The sequence below is a fragment of the Notamacropus eugenii genome, chromosome 2, assembly GCF_028372415.1.
Source record: "Notamacropus eugenii isolate mMacEug1 chromosome 2, mMacEug1.pri_v2, whole genome shotgun sequence".
Taxonomy (NCBI): Eukaryota; Metazoa; Chordata; class Mammalia; order Diprotodontia; family Macropodidae; genus Notamacropus; species Notamacropus eugenii.
Window position 1 is genome coordinate 494,436,777 of NC_092873.1, and position 17,366 is coordinate 494,454,142.

At 38.2% G+C, this 17,366-nt stretch overlaps 1 protein-coding gene across 5 annotated transcripts in view; it reads right to left on the reverse strand.

Moving 5' to 3' along the window:
- Window positions 1-394: 394 nt before the first annotated feature.
- The window catches only part of SYDE2 (synapse defective Rho GTPase homolog 2), an 86,746-nt gene continuing 69,774 nt past the window's right edge, over window positions 395-17,366 (reverse strand). The window contains exons 6-8 of one of the 5 annotated variants that reach the window (XM_072648916.1): window positions 7,891-8,122; window positions 4,207-4,275; window positions 2,420-2,508 (exon numbers count right to left, since the gene is read on the reverse strand). In XM_072648916.1, the coding sequence (XP_072505017.1) occupies window positions 4,256-4,275; window positions 7,891-8,122 (252 nt within the window). In that variant the 3' untranslated portion in view covers window positions 2,420-2,508; window positions 4,207-4,255. Of the gene's footprint in view, window positions 2,509-3,081; window positions 3,130-4,206; window positions 4,276-7,374; window positions 7,601-7,890; window positions 8,123-17,366 lie in introns of those variants that run through there. The other 4 variants (XM_072648915.1, XM_072648917.1, XM_072648913.1 and 1 more) reach the window with 4 other exon arrangements.

Genomic DNA, 17,366 nt, shown 5'->3' on the forward strand with positions numbered 1-17,366 from the left:
CCAAAATAGTTAAAATACAAGTTTTGGCCTTTTTCAAAGGAAATTTACTTATTTGGATTATCTAACTTACTTCATTCCCTGACAATACTGGATAAACGAAGTACTATTGTTTTTAAGAAGATCTGGATGATGGAGGTGTCACAGACTTTTCCACTTATTTAAAAAACATAATGAACACTTAAAATTCATTCAAATAATTTTCCAGGGAAAAATTTAGAATGAAAATATTTTGAAATTTTCAAAAACTGTAACAATACACTAACACAGGATCAAACACTTAAATTGTCATCTTTAAAATGTACTTTGTAATTTTTTTAAATGGTGAAGTTTCACAGTTCTGAAAAAGCTTAATTCACATTATGTACTGTAAATAAAAATAAAGAGAACAGAATAATCTTTTTGTAGAGCATTTAATAGAATGTTTCCTCGAATGTTTATTTAATATATGCAGACAACGCAATCAGGGATTTCTTGATAATATGTTAAAAATGATGACTTGGTTACAAAAATAGCCCAGTTTATCTGATATTAAAAATTCTATGATTCCCAAATAAGAAGCAAGGTTTATGATTACCAAGGTACATCTCATAAGAACATGTGACCAATTATTTCAATGTTGAAAATATAGAGAATTTGTGAATGGTTATAAGGCTTTGAAGACTCACTGGCAAATCAAACTTTATTTGCCTGTAATTTTAAAAATACATAATCTCTAAATACAAAAGTTTAAAAAAATACACTTTGATTTGCTGGATAAAAGTTTTCAAACTACATTTACATTTCAAAATATAATTGTAATCATTGTAGTAACTGTTTTCTGGATTCATGAAGGCAAAATAAGTTAATGAAAACCAATAAAGCATAGGATGTACAAGATTCCTTCAGGAAAAAAGGGGTAACATTGTCAGTGTGTACATGCACTAATGTAAATAAATAAACACCAAGCTGAATTTCTAAAAATGCACAGAAATGACAAGAATTGAGTTCTCAGCAAGTCTGTCATAGTTTTTAAGATTAATTCTAGGCAATTCTTGAATTCTCAACATCAAGATGAGAGAATAGAAGAAAATAAAACCCAAAGCTGAAATTCAACTACCCTACAAATTCTTTTAAATAACCAGGAAATTTCAAATGTAAGTTATTTACAATTCAATCAGAAAATATCTTTACTGTGTCATAGTTGATCTCTCAATGAAATGCTGGAGATAAATATCTATTTAGGAAAGTTATGAATGATAACTATCATTCTGTCATTTTTGGCACAACTTTCTACACAAATTCCTCTTTCAAGTTCTACTTTATAAATCTCCTGAAAAGAGTATATTTTGGAGTAAATTCTAATTTTGGCCTCACAACATATTTCTTTTATGACACAACTGACTATTTGGTGCCCCTTCCAAATAACTATACATATATGTACTTATATAAATATACACAAACTTTTTGGGTTAGAAAAATATTTCATTTTTGCACTTTTAAATAATTACTGAAAATGTTAATACAGGAATACATTAATATTTATACAATTTAACTTTTATTTATAAAAGATTTTTTTATCATAGCAGCTTTTGCATTGCAAATGAAATGTGACACCCAATAGTGAATCAATCTAGATCAATTTTTGCTGCCAAATACTGGCGAAGCAGTTGAAATGCTCTTCTCCTCCAAAAGGAATGTCTGTTTCAGTTGTAATGCTTCAGGAAAATGGTGGGTTACTTCCACAAAGCACAATGTGACAGGGGCTAATCTCAGATAACATTTATGAATAAGTGCATTCTCATCAATATCCATAATATCTGTTAAGAAATAGAACTAATTTATTCACAGAAAGTTTAGGTTATCTTTGACCCCAGAATAACTTTGTAGTGAGCAGAAACTTAGGCCGATGAATGGAATGTCTAGATAGATGTACCACATAATTTAAGCAGGAATTATTAGAAGGTATTAAAATTGTGGTAAACATCGTCAGGAGGAGGAACCAGAGGGATATCACACAAAGCATCCCTAATAATCAAACACTTATATTGAGTTTGTTCTTGTTGAGCTCACGCTCCAGATTTCCAATTAAAATATCAATACTTTCTTGTAAATCTCTGAGATTAACTTTTCGATCCATTGAAGAATCTATTGTCTGCACTGCCAAGTACGTTTGGAATGCACACTCTTGGGAAATGGACTTTGGCTGTTCAACTACTTTATCAGGCCCATCGGCTTTGCTGCAATCTTCCCCACTTTCAGTGTCTTCTGAAGGAACGTCATCATAATCTACTTCATTCACATTTTCTTTCAGGTTAATAAAGTAGTTTTCTCCACAACTGCTCCAGTCTCCTGCGTACCGATTACTCAGGGGGCTATCCAATCGGGCTTGCCGCGGCCTAAGCACTCCTGACTCCTCCAGGCCACTCAAGTTCAACATCTGTGGTCGCTGCTTCTTCCGTCTCAAACAATTCAGAGGTTTCTGCTCTGGGAACAAAGCGTCTGTTGATTCTTTGACATTTAAACGTTGCACTAGAACAAACAATACATTTACTTTTAGTGATAGTAATCCAATGGGGACTCTAAAAACAAACAGAGCTAAAAGATTAGCCATTTAAGACTAAACTACAAGCATGCATTAAAACATGCAAAACATAAGAGGAAAACATTCCATGATTATTCTTCTGTCATCATCAGATGTCATCAAGATTAGTGACAAAAGCCAGTGGTGCAGGTCCATGCTAGATGAAGAGGCCTCATTAAAATGAAACAAGCACTTCCAAGTGTTGATTAACTTACTTGTAAGTTAATCATTATCTAGTTACAGTTCCAAAAGCATGTAATCTAGAAGTTTCTTCTACGCTAATGCTGCAGCAGAAAGCAGGCATGGCATACTGACTGGTACCCCCAAAAAAGGAAGAAAGAAAAAGTTCCTTCTTCAGCAAACGTCTGGACTAGCCAGAGGCATCTGAAATCCCCTCTAAGAGCTTGTGGCCCAGCGGTGGGCACTTTATTAGGAGCTGTGTCATAACTAACTTTACTGAAGCAGCCCAAATCCCAATTCTTTGGTAAAATGCACTTAAGTCACACTTGATCATTTGTTACCTGATTTTGATTATACCGCATAAGCTACTAATAGTCTTCCTTTATTGCCTGTAAACAGTACAGATATTTTATTTTCTCATTCTGACTAAATATCTAACATTCTCAAGAATATTCCACAACACTTCATGAAATTGTAACTGAGGCATTCCTTGTCTGCCTCTTAAGGCACAATAAACTAAAACATTTCTACATTATTTTTCAGTATGGAAAGTCATGACCTTATTTTAAAATGTTGTCAGGGTAAAAGCTGTCCACTATATTATTTTACTTCAACAAAGGTCGTTCTGTTTACACCACACTCCATTAAGATGAAGGGGCCACGAGTTAATGAAAACACACCAACTTTACACTCTCAAAATGAACAATGACTACTTGTTTGCAGTTGTGCAAAATAAGGAAACTGAAGGGCTATATAAACACTCCTTAGGTTCAAGTTTTCCAGACCTACAGTGAAATGCAGAAAGAACTGTTCTAAGAGAACACATTGATAATTTTTCTGTTTTCTCAGCAGACTGTGGAAGTATTAAATAACTGAAAATAAGTTTATTTTTAACTTCTAAACTTAGCTGCATTACTGGTTACCATGAATCCATTTTAATTAGGACAGAGACTGGCCTTGTGATTCTATTGGTGAAGGGAGTCCCCATCAATGGACTCCCTTTACTGACACAGATTTGGACCTGCTCAGCCATAAAAGGTAAAGTGATGTGTCCTGTCACACAGCCAGCAAGCACAGGTCAGAGGCAGGGCTTGAACTCAGTCTTCTTGGCTCTGAGTTCAGCTCTCCATCCATGACACAAATGCTATCTCTCTAAACATTACTGATATGCTGACATATAACCACACCATTCCATTAATGTTCCTATCTTCTGGTTGATGGTCCAATCAACCACAACCATTTTTGTGTCTAAAAACTCTTCCTTGTGTCTCTACTCTCTCTAATTTTCAGGTGCAACTTCTGTGTTCATTTTTGCTTGATGATAGTAATTAAGGCTTTACCCTATGCCCCATACAAATAGCCTACCTAATTATCTATTCTTACATATGAAAAAATCTAGAAGAATAATCTATTTTATGTTCTATATTGTAAAGTTAAAATGTATGTTTCTTAAAAGTGATACTAACCTCAGAGTATCAATTTCACAGATTTCTTATGTTTGTTGCTACAGATTTTCTATTGTTCAACAGTAATTCCTATTAGATACAAGAAAAGACTTTCTAAATTTAAATACACATTAAAAGCTTTTGTTGTCATAGAAGTGTTAAACTACCTATACTACACATTTAAGGGTTGCTGAAAAAAGTTCAAAATACAGTAGTTAAATTTGAAAAATGTAAGCTTAACATTTCTTGACTTTTATATTGTATTCACATTCAAGTTTTCTACTTCAGCACAATAGGTTCTTAGCATTTCATTTAGATATGAGGAAAATGAAAGAAGTAAAGACAAATGGTAATCCAGCCTTCCTTAAAATACCCCAAATCTGCCTCTCACTGAAAATTAATCAAGGTCAAAAAGATAAAGTTTAAAATGCTTGTAATGTGATAAAACCAAGGTCAATTGTCTAGCTTCAATAAGACTTGGGAGCTATATGGTAACTATCTTCACATCAATGGAGGGCTTTCATGTGGAAAAGAGAGGGCACTTACTTCTGTGTGTAGTTCCAGAGGGCAGAACTAGAACCAGAGTAGAAGTTATAAGGAATCAGATTTCAATTGAATATATGGAGGTTCTAAAAATCAGATTTGACTGAAATGTCTGAAATGCTCCCCTGCTTCTCAACATTGAGAGTTTTCCCTCACTGAAATTGTTCAAGAAGAGGTTTAATGAAGGCTGGTCAGAAATGATGTAGAATGGATTATGCATCAGGCAGGGGACTGGATGAAACAATCTTTGAACTCCCTTCCAATTCCAAGATTCTATATTATTTTCTTGCTCCAGAGCAGATTAAAAATAGCTAAGGGCAATGATAAATGAAATTTAAACTTTTCTCTCTTCATATCTAAGCAGGAAAGTAAAATTCAAACAAAATAAAATGCACATCAAAGATAATCATATGATGCATCCAGAACCAAGGCCCACACTGTAGGTGTGGAAGAAATCCTTCATTTACTGAAATAATTTGCTTTGACTCAGTAGCTGATTCAGTGCTGACTATTTCTCTCTATGACAATGTCATGGATTTAACACACTCAACTTAACTCAATTCAACAAAGACTTCTTTAGCACTTTTTCTGTGAAAAGCATTGTGCTATGCCACTGGAATGCATGAAATTTAAATAAGATACAATCCCTGTTTTCACTGAATTAACAATTCAGAAGGGGAATATAACATGAAATTAGTGTAACAGAGAGGTATGAAGTGAAATAGAAAGTCTGAGGAAGGAAAGATTATTATCCTTACCTTGGAGGAGAGGATAAAGGAGGGCTGCTGACATCTGATTTGGGCTCTCAAGGACAGGATTTCAAAGGGATTGGAGGGCAGAGAGGGAAAGAAAGCATTACAAGAATAAAGAAGAGCCAATGGGGGACTTGATGGAAAGTGTTTCTGATCTGATGTCAGGAGATCAGACTTGAATTCAGGCTCTGCTGTCTACTGACTGTGCAACTTTAGAAAAAAATCACTTTAGTGTTTTGGACCTCAGTTTTCTTATTTGTAAAATAGATGGATTAAAGAAGATGGCTTCCAAGGCTCCTTCCATGGGAACCAGGATCCTATGACACTCATTTCAGTCTGTCAAGGTCATTTATTAAGCACTTACCATGTGCCAGGTGTGTGTGTTCATCCTTTGATGCCAAAGAAGAGCATGCCATCAGACAAATAATGACATGACTTGCACGTGACTTTGTTTTGAGCGAGGGAGCACTGTGCAGGTCACCAGCCTCACTTCTCCAGAGCCATCTGAATCCAGTGACCAGATATTCATCAGGATGACTGGAGATGACCCAGGATGAGGCAAATGGGTTTAAGTGACTTGCCCAAGGTCACACAGCTAGTGAGTGTCAAGTGTCTGAGGTGAGATTTGAACTAGGTCCTCCTGACTCCTGCACTGGTGCTCTGTCCACTGCACCACCTAGCTGCCCCCATGTGCCAGGTACTGGGCTAAAGAAAGGTAAAAACACACCCTCTGGCCTCCAGGAGCTCAGAATCTCAGGGGAGGAAAGACAACATGTAAACAAGCAAGTGCAAACAAGATAAATAAAGGCTAGATGGAAGATGATTTCAGAGAGAAGGTACCAGCAGTAGAGGTGCAGGAGGAGAGAAACAAGCCAAGAAAGGCTTCCTGGAAAAAGATGAGATTGGAGAGGAATTACGGAGAAGGTCAGGGAAGCCAGGAGGTGGCGGTGTGGAAGAGAAAATGCTGGGGATGGGGTCAGTCATGGAAAAGTAGAATCAAACGAGTGTCATGTGATCCCAGAGTATAAGGAGGAGTAAAGTATAAGAAGCCTAGGCAGGGGCCAGGTGGTGCAGGGCTTTAATGCCACACAGAGCATTTTATAAGTGGTCCTGGTGATGACCTGGAGATGGCTGAGCAGGAGGGGCAGCATGATCAGATTTTGGTAACTCAGTGGAAGAGGAAGTAGAGTGGGGAAGCCCTTTAGGCAGAACCCAGCCAGAAGTCAAGGGCCTCAGCCTAGGTGTGAGGGTACAAAAGCCTGCCCTGGGGTGGGAGTCATATGTGAAGAGACGGAAGAAATTCAGCTCCTAGGCCTAGGTGCCAGGGGGGAAGTTATGAAGGGGCCAGGATTTAGGGGAAAATATTTCCTGAGATCATCCAGCTTGACATCCAGTTGGAGATGTCTGAAAGAGAGCTGCTGATGGGGAACAAGAGAGGAGGAAGGCAATGAGGATGGGATATGTAGACATGGGAATCATCTGGAGAGTGGCAGCCAGGGAAACCATGGGAGCTGATGAGATTATCAAACTAAACAGTTTATATGGAAAATAGAAGATGACCCAGTTCACGACCTGGATAAAGAGCTGACATGTTTCCTTCTAATCCTCATTTCATTCTCTTCTGTTCTCCTTATTTGCCCTCATTTGCCTTGATTCCCCTCAAGGGCTTTGTGTAGATTTGCATGAGAAAGTATGGGGTTTCTAAGCACAAAGGTTCCTTCAAGTTTAAATTGTATATCTACATTAAGATCTATAAGAATGCAGTATAAAGCAATTTGATTCATAATTTAAACAATCAATTCCACTTTAAAAAGTTAAAAAAATGATGACTATAAACACAGTGGATAAAAAGTTTCTATTAAAAAACACTGATTCACTTTACCAACTCAATATGTATTTTTTGTAAATTTTCATTTTATTTTAAAGTCCTAAATCAAGGATTTCTCTGCACTTTAAGGCATCCTGCCTGACACCTTGTACATCAATTCTTCAAAAGTTAAGTGGCAGGGGTTGAACTCAAACTCAGATTCTCTATCTCTCTTTCCATAATATTCCATGACATCCTCATTGGACTTTCCAACTCAGAGAATTCAGCATTCTCTCCACACCACAAGAAGGCACTGAATGAAACACAATGAACAAAACAAAACAAAAACAGTTGTAAAAAAGCCAGTTTTGCAAATGGCCTTAACATTTATGTTGCAATCAAATGAATCAATTAACAGATATTGACTGAGGGCCCGTTTGCCAAGTACTGGGCAAAGAATACGGAGGAATGCCATAGAATCATTGAATTTCAGAGCTGAAAGGTCCAAAGAGCCTTAAAAATAAGACTGGCATATATTTTACAATTCAATAACTTCTCACCATATTGTTAATAAACTAGAAAATTTTTCAATAAATTTACTACCTGGCCACAGCTGGAGTAAGTAATGAAGAACCTCAATGTGTTTTTTGAAATCCAGAGCACTTGCAAGTTCTTTGGAATCAGTAAAGACTCTGTGATTATGAGGTGAAGTCTCTTGCCTTTGACTCAGCAATACAGGCCCAAAACACACTGCCAAATTCTGACAGGTCATCTTATTTACTTCATGAAAAGAAGCCACTAATTTGAGATGATCCAACAGCATCTTCAAGGTGGCCTAAAATGAAAAGTTAAACTTCATGTAACATATTTGTTTATCTGAAAACCTAAGCAACAATTTTTCACAAAGCATTTATACAGAAGCAATCTATAAGAAATAAAAATAGATGTTCAATGAGTGGAAAAAAGACCAAACAATTTGTGGTATATCAACATAAAAGAATATTCTATAATAAACAATACATATGATAAAATGAAAATAAAGAATTTTGACAGTCGGGAAGATGTATATGAACCAAGGCAGAATTAAATAAGTAGAGCCCAGAAAACATTAAATACAACAACGTAAATGGTAAAAACACAAAAAACTCCAAACTGAACACTGTGTAATTACAATTACCAAGCTTAGCCCCAAGCAAAATGCAAAGAATACACTTCTCTCCCTTCTCTGCGCGGCCTGTCAGGTGTGGAGGGTGTGTCTGTCAGAGCTCCAGGTCCCCCTCCTCCTTTTCTATTCTTGGCTACAAGGAAGGTTGAAGGAGGAATACATTTGAAAAAAGTGTCAGTAATAAAACCAATAGTTTCCATAATCAATATACAAATATATATATATATATACACACAAGGTACAGGTAACAAAAAAAGATTAACTCGATATTTAACATAAGCAAATTTGACCTTGCAGGTATTACCAAGCCTTGGTGGAACAGGGTCCACACAGCTGGAAAAGAGTATATTTTATTCAGAAGGGTCAGAATGAAAAAAGTAGGAAAGCATTATCTACTAAACTAATGTGAGAAAATCTGGAACAGGGAGCAAAATAGAAGCACAGCAGACAGTATTTGGGTGATGAGCAAAAGCAGAAACACAAGTATTATTGTGATAAGAATATGACACATGTGTAGGACTTACACAAAGAAAGGAAACAGATACATCATCAGGATACCAAAGCCTAGCCAACAGCATCCAACTCAAATGGAAGTGGAGCTGTGCACATGTTGAGTTTTAAAATGCAATGTTATCTGTTTTACCGTATTTTTATTCTTTTGCTAAATATTTTTCAATTACATTTAAATCTGGTTTGGGCTACACTTGGGAGTGTTGCAGCAGCAGTAGGCAGCCTCTGTTGATACCTAGCACTAGATGATCTTGCTTACATGTTTAAGCCCTGAACCAAAGAGGCTCCTAAAACAAGATGTGAGATCAGAGAAGAGATTTTGTGCAACTATCCACAGTGGAAAAACCAAATGGATGAAGAATGAGTACTGTTCAGGCTCTATCAGAGGCGTGGTCCACAAGTACATATACTTTGACTTGACATGATGCTCGGACAATGAGCTGGATGCAGAACTGAACAGGGAGAGAATAAGACAGACAGATGGCGTTTGAGACAATAGGCAGGGTTTTGAATTGACCCCAACTTCTCTCGGATATGAAGGTTTACCTTGTTAGCAATAATACTCTTCTGATGATGATACATGGTGAACTATATCAGAATCTGAAGAACTGAAGCTCAGGGGCATCCAAAACAGCAGGGTCAAACTCAGACAGAAATGGATCCCTGGGGGTCATACACTGACTTAGAAAAACACAAATCAACAATATGGTATTGCATTTATTTTACAAAACATTTCTCAACTGCATTTTAAGCTGATTCAGGCAGGCTTTGGAGCATCAGATTTGATTACCTCTCATCCAAAGAGCCCTAGAGAAATAATGGTGTCAGTAGGCTTTAACAAATTACAAACGAACAATGAAGCGGTGCAAAGGATGTCCTTGGAGAGTCGGATGCTCTGATAGTGACACCAGTCATGAGAAAACCAGTGGATATCCTGTGTGCTCTCCATAGTGATAGCCATGCAACGTGAAGAGATCAAAAGGAAGGCTTCCAGCACATCGGATGAACTGCCTAGGAAGCTTTTAAAAGAGATGAATGAGTCACACAGGACAAGAAGCCTCTACCAGCTGTGAAGGAGTGCGCTCTCATGAACAAGATACCCGTTTAGAAAATAAAATTGCTATTCAAATATTTTTTGTATGTGCATTAGATATGAGGCACTATGACAAATGCTAGAGAAGTGAACACAAAGATAAAATTCCTCTCAGGAATAGCCAGCTGTTTTCTTCTATCTCATATCATTCTCACAATAAGTCTGTGACATAGGTGCTATCATCATCCCCACAGGCAGCAAGGTGGCCAATCAATAACATTGCAATTGCATTTCAAGAACACCCTGAGTTTCCCACCTGGCCTCAGAAACTAGATGCGTGGCCAAGGGCAAGTCACTTCTCTCTGTGTCAGTTTTTCCACATGTGCAGGAAAAATAATACTATATGGTTGTGAGGATAAAAAAATAATAACATTAGACCTTAAAGCACCATAAAATGTTAGCTATTATTATCATCAATGTCACTACTGTTATTACTTTACAGATGAAGAAACTGGCTCTTAGACAAGGCTAAGTGACTTTCTCAAGGTAATATCATTGGTAAGTGCCTGAGTCAAGATTCTAACTCAGGTCTTCCTGACTCCGGGTCCAGTGTTCTTTCTTCTACGTCATCTAGCCACCTCAAAGAATTTACATTCTACCAGGTGGGAACAATATACACTCATATCAATATAATACAAAGCAGAAAGTAATGGAAGACAAGGTCAGAGAGGTCTCAATTACCAGTGTTCCCTTTAAAATACTCTAAAAGTCATGGTTGTTAATCAGCAGTTAAATATTATCTGTGTTCTACTTTGCTAAACAGTAACTTAAAATCAACAAAGGTTATATATTTTCAATATCACCAAACTAGATGTAAAGTAAATCAAATCTAAGGGTTAGAACAGAAGACTGACTGGAGCTAAAATACTAGATTTCAAAAGTGAAAAAGGATCAGAGCAATTATCTAGTCACAACATTCCAAACTGGAAGGGATCTTAAAGTTCTTCTAATCTAAGAAACATACACGATGTCACTCCATGTTTGCTTTAAACATGTAATGACACTGAAACCATGACCTTCCAAAGTAACCCATTCTACTCTGGTAGAAGCTCTGGAATTCAAGGTCCTCCTCAACCCAGCTCCCATCCACTCTTCCAATTTTATTTCATTTTATTGCCTTTGATATTCTTGTCAGTCCAACCAAACCATTCCCCTCTAAATAGGCAGTCCACTACGTATAGAATGCATTCTGTCCTCACTTCTATCTCTTGGAATCCCTAACTTCACTGAAGGCACAGTAGAGACAGAAAGTCTAGAATCTCAAGGAAAATAAAGTACAAACGGAGGCATCTGACCTTAAAGGTACTAGACCTTAAACTACATTATAAAGAAAGTCATAGAAAAAAAAACTCAGTGTTTTTTTTTTAAGCAGACAAGACCAGATAAGCAAGAAACAGAAGAAGCTGAAAACAGTAGCACAGTATTTGAGAAATCTAAGAATAAATTACTGAGGGAAAAGGACTCCTTTTTTTGACAGGAACTGTTATAGTCTCCATATTATATTTTTGATGAATCATTTTTCTTTGTCACAAGAGGTAGTTTAATCTATAGCAGCAGAAAATGATAAAAAGAGAAAAGGTATGACATTTTAAAAATAAATTTTTAAAAACTCAACTCTTCTAATTTAAGGGCCAATGAGAGCAGGAATAAAACACTTAGAAGAGTGTGAGAAATAAACTGTTACTTTTTGGACTAGAACCCAAGCTCCCTCATTTGACGTTCTTAGGGCAAGCAATGGGCAAAGTCAAGTTTTTCAACAAGGGACACAGGAAGAATAAGGTCAGAGGACCCGCTAAATTCACTCCTGCTTGACCCAGAGGAGAGAGGGCTGTTGTCTTGACCTCTTACCTTACCCGCAAAGACAAAGCAGGGGAGGGTTGCTGGGGGTGGGGGATTAAGCAGAAAATCAGATTTCCCCAGTGGAAAGAGGATGTTCTAGAGTTTCACAAAGTATTCTTGTGGAAATTAAGAGAACCTCCCAGAAATTTCTGTCCTGTGAGAGAGATGTAGAGTAGTGAGATAAAGGCTCAGAATCATAAAGAACTGGGTACAAATTCTGCCTCCGATATTTACAAGCTATCTGACCTTAGGCAAGTCACTTTACTTCTCTGACCCTCAGTCTCCTCAACTGTAAAATGTGGAGATTAGACCAGATGGTCCCTCTAAGGTCCCTTCCAGCTATAAATTCATGACTCTAGGAGAGTGGCTAGGGAAGAGAAGGGGGGAAAACATTTCTATAGTGCCTACTGTGTGGCAGGCACTTTTTATAAATATGGTGTCAACAGATCCTCACAAGAACCCTATGAATTAGGTGCTGTTCTTATATCCACTTTACAGTTGAGGAAACTGAGGCAGAAGCCAAGTGACTTATCCAGGGTGACACAGCTCTTAAATATTTAAGGTTGCATTTGAAACTAGATCTTCCTTGCTCCAGGACCAGCATTCCGTGCATTATGGTGCCACCTAAAGTTCTTCCTACTTCTAGGGATCCTTTTCTCAGGAGGGATACTGTATTTCTCAGGGTCATCTGTTACACTAAGAGAGAAGGAATTTAAATACCTAGAACCCCTGAAGCACAATGGGAAGGAAGGAGCAGTGGAGAGAGTAGAGGACAAGAGAGATGATACAGCTGACTCAAGAAATGGTGGCGGGTGAGTGGGAAAGTCTGGATGGAAACTGAATACAAAATTATTTCCACTGCATTATCTCCTTAATGAATTGGTTGTTGCCCTTCCTTCTTGAAGAGGATCAAAATGACATCACTATGCTAAAGTCAAGTTTCACTGTGTCCAACTATGGTTAATCTGACTAATAGAAGCTCAGACTGCTCTACCACAGACAGATCACAAACAATCCATGTGAACATGTGGGGTGTAAACTTTAAATTTGTGCACTCTGCGTATCCTTTGAGCTGTCTCATTTCTGCTTTATTCACAGAACACAGCACCTTTTCTGATGTGGGTATGCCACGAGGTCCTGTGCCAGTGTCTCCCATGTCACACAATCAATTCCAAAGTTCTTGAGAGAGACCTTCAGAATGTCCTTGTATAGCTTCTTCTGATCACTTGTCCTGTGTGAGTTCTCCAAAAAAGTCTTTTTGGCAAGCATATATTTCACAGTAGGACAATGTGGCCAGTCCATCCGAGTTGCGTTCTCTGAAGCAGAGTTTGAATGCTTGGCAGTTCAATATGAGCAAGGACTTCAATGTCTGGTACCTTATCCTGACACGTAATCTTCAGAATCTTCCTGATGCAATTCAAATGGAAGTAGTTCAATTTCTTGGCACGGCGTTGGTAGGCTGTCCAGGTTTCACAGGAATACAATGAGGTCAACACAATGGCTCTATAGACCTTCAGTGTGGTAGTCAGTCTAATATCTCTTCTCTTCCATACTTTTCTTCAGAGCCTCCCAAATACTGAGCAAGTTCTGGCAATATGAGCATCAACCTCATTATCAATATGTACATCCCAGGAAACTACACTACAAAGGTAAGTGAACTTATCCACAGAATTCAAAACAAACCCATCTGCTGGAACCGATGGTTCCACGTAGGGATGGTGTGGTGGTAGCTGATGGAGCACCTATGTTTTCTTGGTGTTAATTGTTAGGTCAAAATTAGCACAAGCAGAAGAGAACTGGTCCATACTTTGTGGCATCTCAGCTTCAGAGGCTGCACTGAGTGTACAATCACCTGCAAACAGAAAATCATGCACCAACACTCCCTCTACTTTGGTCTCAGCTTGTAGCACTGCATTTGCTCATCTGGGACAGAACACTCACAAGCACCAAGACTGGTTTGATGAAAATGATGGGGAAATTCAGAAGCTGGCAAGTGAAAAATGAGAACTCTACAGGGTTTACCAGAAGGATAGTTTATCCATCTCTAAAAAGGTAGCATTTAATTCCATCAAAGGACAAGCAAAGCTTTGAGAGATACAGGATGCCTGGCTCACTAAGAAGGCAGATGAAATTCAGTTTTATGCTGATAGTAACAATCCAAATGCTTTTATGATGATATAAAGGCTATTTATGGGCCAAAAACCTATGGTTCATCGCAACTACTCAGTGCTGATGGAGGCACACTGATTAATGATAAGGATATGATCCCAGAAAGATGGGCTGAACACTTCCACAGTGTTCTCAACAGACTGTCCTCAATCATTGTTGAGGCCTTTGACTGTCTGCCACAGGTTCAAGTGAATCCCTCCCTAGCTGAAGTTACACCTGAAGAAGAGGTATGGAATGCCATTAGGTTTCTTTCGTGTGGCAAAGCACCTGGTGCTGATTCTATTCCAGCTGCACTGCTCATACAAAAGCTGACTGAAATTTTCCAGGCTATATGACAAGAGAAGGTTATTCCCCAGGAGTTCAAGGATGCCTCTGCTGTCCATCTCTATAAAGATAAAGGAAACAGATTGTTCTGAAACAATCACAGGGAGGAAGCTGTCTCTCTCTTAGTCACTGCTGGCAAGATTCTTGCCAGAGTCCCCCTTCATAGGCTGATCCTTCACCTGGAAGAAGGTCATCTCCCTGGGAGCCAGTACGGCTTCAGAAATGGCCAAGGAGCATCGATATGGTATTGGTCCAGGTTCTAGATAATGGACAATTTTCTTGTGCCTTCCCAGTGACCAATGGAGTGAAACAGTCATATAGTCTATTAGATGCCAATGCTTGCTGTGAGGGTGCACCCATAAAGTTTTATTGCATTAAGGTAAACAGAAGGCAGTGTCAGTGATGAGAATGTCATAGGATGCACAAGTCCTCAGTAGTGAGTGACCATTGCTGTTGCTGTTTCCAACTCCATTCCTCCCTAGGACTCCCTGCCAAGTCTGGCAGTCTGAGCCTACTCTAGCATTAAAGTCACCCAGAATTATAAGCATGCCCTCTTTCAGCACACTGGTGGTAAGGATCTCCAAGTCTTCACAGAATTCTGCTTTGACTTCATCAGGGTTCATCATTGTGGAAGCATGGGCACTGATGATGGCACCCTGACGTTTTCCTGCAAGTGGCAATCACATTGCTATGAGCCTATCACTCATTCCTTCTGGCAGGCATGCCAGCTTGTTGACTAGATCAGTTGTGATTGCAAAACCTACAGCGCTTCACATACTCCCCTTCACCATGGCCACTCCAAAAAAACATGTGTCCAGATTTGACTTCAGTAAGCTGGCCTTCATTTGCCAGCCTTGTTTCACTCAGGGCTACTATTTGGATGTAATACCTACTGAGCTCTCTTGCAACAAGAGCAGATGGTCTTTCAGGTCTACTGGATTTTGTGTGGTCTATAAGTGTGCACACATTCCACCATGTGCTGATGATGAGTGGAACCGTCTTTACCGACCATGGAGTGGGATTCCCTGTCTGCCATATAACCAGGCGAGGGTTGGGTAAGCAGACAATTTTTAGGATACTTTTTCTAGCTCCATTCCTCACACCAGGAGGTGAGCAGTTCAATCCTTAAAAGGCTGCTCAGACACCCAGGATCTGACAAATCCCACTGCTGCTTCCAGTGAGAAGTGATTCTATGGCCTGGGCCGCCCGTGTGCAGGGTTGTGACTACAGCTCCCAGTGTATTCGTACTTGCTGCTTCATCACTTGCCAGTCACCACAGGACTTTGAGATAGGTATAATGGTACAATGATATGGTCTTCTGATTCATGCGTAAATTGTATTTAAGTGAGGCCGGTCTCACTCTCTCCTCCAGAGTCACACAGTCCAGGGGCAGGACAGAATGAAGTGGATGACCTTGGTGTCTTTGATGTCTAACCAAGAGATCGTAGACTTATCCTTTCCAAAATAATTACTTGCTTTCATCAAAAGTAGTGCCCCCAAGGCAAAAATGACTACCAGTTAGAAAACTGACAACAAATTAGAGCTCTTCTCTAAGTGAAACAGTTTGCTGCTAATTTGGAGGGAAAGTTGAGCCAACCCACAGCTGGCAACAGTGGAGCATGAAAGGAGTGGACCCCTTTCAGAGATTGGGTGTATAGCACTACATTCGCATCTGCCTTAATGAATTAATATTTCTGGGAATGGTAAAACTCAGAACATCCTTCAAATAAACAGATTAGGAAAGGAGATCTGTAATTGCACTAATATATGGGATACATAACAAAAAAAAAAAAACCCCCAAAACCCAATGCATTCGTGTTCCATAAACCTCACCTTATATATGGCTCTTAGAAAAAAGAATGAAAATTTACATCGAAAGTCAGTCAATGGGATATTAGATTCTAGAGTATCCTAAAAGGGGGAAAATATGAAAGGAAATTAATTAAATGAACATTTCTTAGAGAGGAGTGCCACAAATGAATACAAGCTAAGAAAGTAAATATTGGGGATGGAGGGGAAAAGTAATATTTTGGACTTTATTTTTACCTGGGCTGGAAATAAGAAGGGTTATTAAAAAACTTAGTGTGGGTTTAAAGGAGAAAAAAGCCAAAATTTTCTAAAAGAAAGCACAAATTTAATTAGGATATTGAATGCAAATGATTAAGCTCATCAAGAAGACAAGAGGAAAAAAGTTAACAATACAGAACCAAATAATATGTTACTACAAGAAATATGGTTTAAATACAAAGAGAAACAGAATGACAACGAGGAGCTAAACCAGAATGTGTCATGTCCCAGGCAGCTCCAAAGAGCTACAGCTGAAACATGACTGCTGATAAAGTAACATAAAAAACTTAGATTACTGTCAAGAGATAGAAACAGGGAAGCTACATCATTCTTCAAAGCAGCACAGACAAGGAAACAATGTAACTCTTCAACATGCATAATAACCACCAAAAAGCACAGAAATGAACTACAAAAAAGGCTAACTAAAATGAAATGAGAAAAAGACTACAATTATTATAGATGCCTTTAATATTCCACTTTCAGAGCAGGAATAATCTAAAAGGAAGACAAACAAGATTATTTATCTGAAAAGATTGTTAGAAACATTACAAACATAATACACATAATGCAAACATAACATACATATATACATGTATACACACACACCTTTATAAAAAGTCATCAAATACCCATATAAAAACTGGTCATACACTCTGGCATAAAGGAAGCATGAGCAAACCTGGAATCCATTTAATAAACCACAATGTAGTAAAATTTGTAACTAATAAAGGTTATCATAAGATAAAGTAATGAGATCCTAGATAGAGTTTAGGTCAAAGAATAAATTATAGGAACAAAAACTATTTTAAAGATCACATACACAAGGATCGGTAATTTTGGGCTGAAAGCTCATCTTACAGATAATGAAGCTGAACCTAAGAAAGTGATATAACTTTCACATGTTTACACAAA